We start from the raw sequence: 6000 nt of genomic DNA on the forward strand, positions 1-6000 counted from the left end.
ATCAATATGCCAACTGCTACTTGAAACTCTCAAGTGGAGTCCTTTGCTGAGTTCCATACATGTGGTGACTTGCCTTCACCTTACACAAGGCCAGCATCCTCCCCTTGGAGCCTGCATCCCCTCCAGAGTTCCTGTCATCATCAGACCTCTCCCTGCCCTCAGCTGCACACAGACCATCTTGGCAGGAACTCAACAGTCTCTCTGCACAGATTTGGCACAACCAACACAGGTACCTGAGTAGCTCCTGTGTGATGAAGTTTAATATTTTAGAATAGAAAAATCATTTGAAACGCTTCTAATGACTCAAGAATTCCCAGAACACCAATGAAGCCAACCACTAGAATTAAGAGGCCAGTTTGACAGTTTTGGTTTGGGTGTCTCCCTCCCCCAAGAACTACTGAAGACCTGAAACCAAGCTCTAGCTCTCCAGGATAAGAAACAAAAACAAAACAGGGAAGTTTCTGCAGAGAGCCAATCACTAAAAATTCTATTCTTATTTCCTTAGAGTAAAAAAAGACTTCCTGTGCTACATTGAACTTTACAACAAAACAGGGACATTACAACATTTTTAAATCTTCTTAAAACCTATTTGTATGCCATGTAAAACAATGGTATGGACTTACAAAATAAATAAAGTACCAAAAGCTGAAATTATAAGTAGACATGAAATAGATGGACTGCCAAGTGAAGGTATCATTGAGGAAAAGACAATATTTGCAACTGCTAAAGTAACCACGGAATACTTAAATATAAAATTGGTGGGAAATATGCATGACCTAGCTGAACTACTGGAAGTAACAGAAAATTATGATAAATGGAGAGAAACATTGCTGAATTAATCTATGGAATTGAAAAAGTCAGGATTTTAGTTTTTCAAACTTGAAAATTTACTCAACCAGATATTATATTCAACTATAAAACAAAGTATGGCTCTGATAGAAAATTATGTCAAATTAATAGAATTATCTATACATGGAAGTTTTAAAATAAGATGAAAGTGACATTTCAAACCAGTGGAGGAAAAGTGAATTGTGGAATAATAATGCTATAATAATCAGTTAGACTTTTGAAAAAATAGATTTTTACTACACACAATGTACAAAAACACATTCAAGGTTGATTAGAAAGTTTATTATTAAAAATAAAAGTAAAATAGTTTGAGTAACAGAACATATTTTAGTGTCTGCAATCAACTTTTTAAACAACAGCTAAAATTGAAAAAACAAATGACCGATTTGTCTGAAACAAATATTAAACTTCTGCATAGTAAAAGATACCACAAAGTTGAAGACAAATGATGATCAGCAAAATCACTTCAACAAAGCTCAGAGAACTTCATATGAAGAAGTCTAAAACAGATTTTTTAAAAATAATAATGAACAAAAGGCACAGATGTCCAATTTACAAACAAAACAAAAATAGACAATGGTCATTAAATATGCCAAAGTAAGACTTTGAATTTCATTAATAAGGTACTAAATAAAATAACAGTTATAATTTTTATCCATCAGATTAGCAAAGATTATAGGGACTAATACTGCTCAGAATTAGCAAACCTGAAAAAATATATGTTCTCAGAACTGTTGGCAGACAAGTTATGACTCTTTTCAAGGGGCCATCACATCTTCAGGAGGATGGGGACAGTCTTAGCTATTCCTTTATACCTTTATAAGATTTGGTCACAGTAAATATTCCCTTTATAATAGAAAAGGCATACAAAAATAAGGAAATAAAGGAGAAAATTATAGGTGAAAACATTATTAGAATATAAACTATTGAGGAACAAGGTCCCTGCAAGGTCATTAGACTCAAGTAAGTTACAATAATTTGAAAAATACAAACTTTACATAAATCCAAGTCACTGTCATTGTCAAGAATTGTGTCTTTCCTTTCGATTTCTATAATTTTAAGTTTTAAGCATTACATATAAAGTACTCAATAAATATTTGAGCAAATAAATAATATGAACAATGAATAAGCAATATAATCATATTAACTCAAAGACAAGGACTACAAAAATTAGCACGTAACAACCCACACAAATTAGTTTGATGACCTAAGGAAACACGTTTGAAACATCTAGCAAACAAATTAACAAAAGTCAGCTTTCTATATTCACTAAGTTTTGTTTCTAGCAAAATGAGCAATGCTCAAGCCCTTAGGCTGACTACTAGTCAGTTGAGCTGCTGAACTAATGGATCTGGAAAAGAAAGAGCAAAATCTGAATGTGTGAGTTTGACTGCCTCCTCATGGCAACACATGTAGGCAGTATGTTCATCCTTCCCTGAGCTCCCAGATGAACAGAGCCTGTGATGGGTGCTGTATAGAATATAACTGAAAACAAGACAGAGATGCTGATGCAAGTGTGTCTTGTCTTCCCTCAGTGATCACGTCCCAAACCTCCTGACATTCTTGATCTTTTCTTAGTCGTGGACAAAGAGGCAATAAGCATAATTCTCAAAACACTTAGGTAAGAAGCCTCTGCCCTCAACATTTTGCACTGTATTCAAAAGGCTACGCTTCAGTAGTTATTAGTATCCTTTACTCCGATCAAGGAAAGCCTTTAAAGTGCTCAGAATAACTGATGTCTATTTAGTTCCTTTTCCTGGCCAAAGAACTAGGGACTGCATACAAAAATAAATAAATAAATAAAGGCAAAGGTTGACAAAACTGAGTCAGTGGAAAGGCACGTAGTCAGCACCTTCACCGCTTCATGAACCTGACTTCATGAGTTAAACATGCCCAAGATAGAGGGGGAATGTCCCGTGTCTGTTCAGCCATATACCACTGCTATTTACATTCAGTCACCTGGAATTCAGATAGGGAGAAGGCTAATTCAGTGGATGCTAACAAAAGAATGTTCCAGACCTATGTCATTCCAAAGTTAGTGGGAGGACTGCAATCAGAGAATTTTCTAATTGCTGTCTGTGCAGAAGTAATAAAGGAAGCGTGAGAATGAGGCCCGTGGTGACTGGTTTTTTTTTTTTTTTTTCCTATTTGATAATGTTATTGAAACACCCACCCGCTATTCATTAGTATCTTGAAAACTTGCATATAATGTGGCTCACTGAAGACTGGAATTCATGAATTAAATATCTAAGTATGTAAGTAATAGCACCTCATTATAAGGTAATCATTAAAGCAAACAATTGCAAGCCTGAATCTAAATCTTTACTGAGATCAGCACTAGAACCACTGACTTTTGAGCTGGAGCAGACATGGAGGTCACTTATCTGACCTGTCCACATTTTGGGGAGAGTTCTGGCATTCTACTTAACACACACCATCTCATTAAACTCACTTGTTCAACAAATATGTGAGTGCCAGTTTTACAGAGGCCCCCAGTAGGGACACACCTGGCCATTCAAGGCCCACCAAGATGAGGAGTACTGCTAGAGGAGTGATAGGAAATGGGGGTTGGAGGCAAAAGGCGGCAGGACGTGTAGGGCCTTGGAGTGTGGCCCTACTTTCAGTGAGAGAAAAAGCCTGTGGAGGGCAGTGGAGTGGTGTGGCCAGATGTACGTGCGCTCCAACAGTCATCCCACTGCTGAGATGAGACAAGCTGAAATGCGGTGAAGGAGAAGTTATAGCAGTGAGGGGTCCTAGAGTCCACATGGATTTCTGAAGTGTAGTGACAGAATAAAATTTCCCATTGGATCAGATGTTGTGTCTGAAAGGAGAAACAAGGATGAGGCCAAAATCTTGGCAAGAGCCAAGTGGATGTTCACTGAGATGGGGGAACAACTGAGGACCCTGCCCCACACGAGATGCACATCGGATACCCAGAGGAAAGTGCCAAGCTGAGAGCTACATGGAGGGACTACTTAAGATAACTCTTCAGTAGTGAGAATAAATGAGAGCACCCAGCTAATGAGTGCGGATAGAAAAGAGAAGTCCACGAGCAAAGATCTGGGGCCTCCATCCAACACTGAGAGATGAGAACAAGATGGACCAAGGAGAGACAGCGAGGCAGAAGGGAAAATAGCCTGCTCCCAGAAACCAAAGGCGGGCACACGGTCAAACAGGTGGAATGCTGCTGTTAGGCCAAGAAAGGTGAGGGCTGTGACATGGCCAGTAGGCGCAGCAATATGGAGGTCACCGGGGATCTTCAACAGTGAAGTGTCAGGGGGGCAGTAAGTAAAAGAACGAGAGGAGTAAACTCCAGGCAGAAAAGAGGAGAGAGCTTGGAGGAAGCATTCTTTCAGGGAGGTTTACTCTGAAGGGAGAAGGCAAGTGGGTTGGCAGCTGGAAGGGACCAGAGGGTCTATGAGGTGAGTGCCACTGTCACCATCCAGCTGACAGCTCACAGATCAAAACAAATTGCCCAAGGGGAAAATTGTATATGGTGAGAGTCAGTTATTCAGTCTTCAGAGCCCACATTTCTAACCTGTACTCCTCAACAAAGGAAAGGCATTCATTTATCAGGTGATTTTTGGGAAATAGTCCTGGCTCACGTGTGAGCACAGGCAAAAGAAAATTGGGATTGCTTAAGAAAAACAGGCTATTATTCTTAAGTTAAAATGTCCTTTATGCTACTCCTTCCTATCTAGAGTATTTTCATGTTGTTTTAGTTGGAACTCTAAGGGAGAGAATGAGTATCTTTTCTACAAATATGAACTTTACATTGGAGAGAGTGGCCACTCAGGCCTCCTCTCACATCCCTTGAGCTTTTCAACATTTATTCACATCAGTTTCATGCCTGGATTGACCTCTTTCATAATCCACATTTGTGCATCCACTCAACAAACACTGAAGGCCTTCTACGTCCCAGGATCTTTTCAGGAGCTAAAGATACAGCAGTGAACAAAAGATACAAGGTCTTAGTTCTCATGGAGTTTGCATTCTATGACAAAGAGGTGAAGATTTAAAATGTCAACTAGTGTCAGATGATGATGAATACAGTAAAAACAACAAATGGCATAGAAAAAAATCAGGGAGGGGTCACTTTGAATGAACGGTAAAGGAAGATCTCTCTGGACTGGTGACAAGGACTGAAACCAAAATAAGAGGACAGCCATTCCAAGGCCTAGGGAACACGAGGTCCAGAAAGACAACAGTGAGTGAAAGACCCTCCTTAAGTCTTGGAAAAACAGTAAAAGAAGTCTGAAGTATACAGAGTGTGGAAGACCAAGGTTCTAGAAGTCAACAGTGCAGTCTTCCCTTCCAGAAACCAATACCCCAGGAGACCCCCTGTCACACCTCTCAGGCCCCATCCCACCTCTTCCTGGGAACCCAACAGCACGGCATTTAAAAGTTTAAAGACTTTCTGAAGTCACTTTAAAAGTTATGAGGACCGGAGCCCAGCGTGTGCCAGAGTGAGGGGCTCAACGTGGGACTCATCAGACTTCCCGACCCGCCCGGGGCGCGACCCCGCGGCCCCCTCCTCCGCCCCAGACCCGCGGGGTTGGGAGTCCGGGGCCCCACAGCGAGGGCGGGGCCCGTACCTGGAGGGTAATATCGGAGCAGGAGGCTCTTGAGCTTCATTTTCTCGCTCTCGGATCCCTGGCTGAGGGGCTTCGTAGCCATGGAAACGCCAAACAGCCGCAGGTCGCGGGCGCGCATGCGCGGCGCCTCCGGTCGCGGGGCGCTGAGCTGTGAGCGCAGGAGGGTGTGCGGCCTGGGGCACCGACCCGACCGGGGCAAGCTGGGACCAGAGCAGGGACCAGGGCTGGCGCGGGGCCACCAGGTCTCCAAGGCTAACAGTTTTCTTTACGTTCGTGGAATTTCCTTAAATTGACTCACGTCTTTAACTTGGCTTTTAAAAGAGTTTTAAGAGAAAACTCTTGTAATGAAAATTGCATGTTACAGGAAACAGGAGGTCAAAATAAATGCAATTCTTCTGAAACGCTATTGAATTACTATACTGGGTCTACAGAGACTCTGAACCAAGACCTTCTCTTTCTTTGTTTAAAAGAAAAACGAATAGGAACTGTATTTGAGATTTTCAAGATAAATCTTGCACCCAACTGAGTCTTTCTTCTGATGTGCTCAAAACATGGG

At 41.4% G+C, this 6000-nt stretch overlaps 1 protein-coding gene across 4 annotated transcripts in view; it reads right to left on the bottom strand.

Moving 5' to 3' along the window:
• Daw1 (dynein assembly factor with WD repeats 1) overlaps positions 1–5484 on the bottom strand; it is a 39690-nt gene extending 34206 nt beyond the window's left edge. For all 4 annotated transcript variants that reach the window (XM_076866455.2, XM_076866453.2, XM_076866454.2 and 1 more), the window contains exon 1: positions 5445–5484. In XM_076866455.2, coding sequence (XP_076722570.1) covers positions 5445–5484 — 40 coding nt within the window. The remainder of the gene's footprint in view (positions 1–5444) is intronic.
• Positions 5485–6000: the final 516 nt, after the last annotated feature.

The sequence above is a fragment of the Callospermophilus lateralis genome, chromosome 9 (assembly GCF_048772815.1).
Source record: "Callospermophilus lateralis isolate mCalLat2 chromosome 9, mCalLat2.hap1, whole genome shotgun sequence".
NCBI lineage: Eukaryota > Metazoa > Chordata > Mammalia > Rodentia > Sciuridae > Callospermophilus > Callospermophilus lateralis.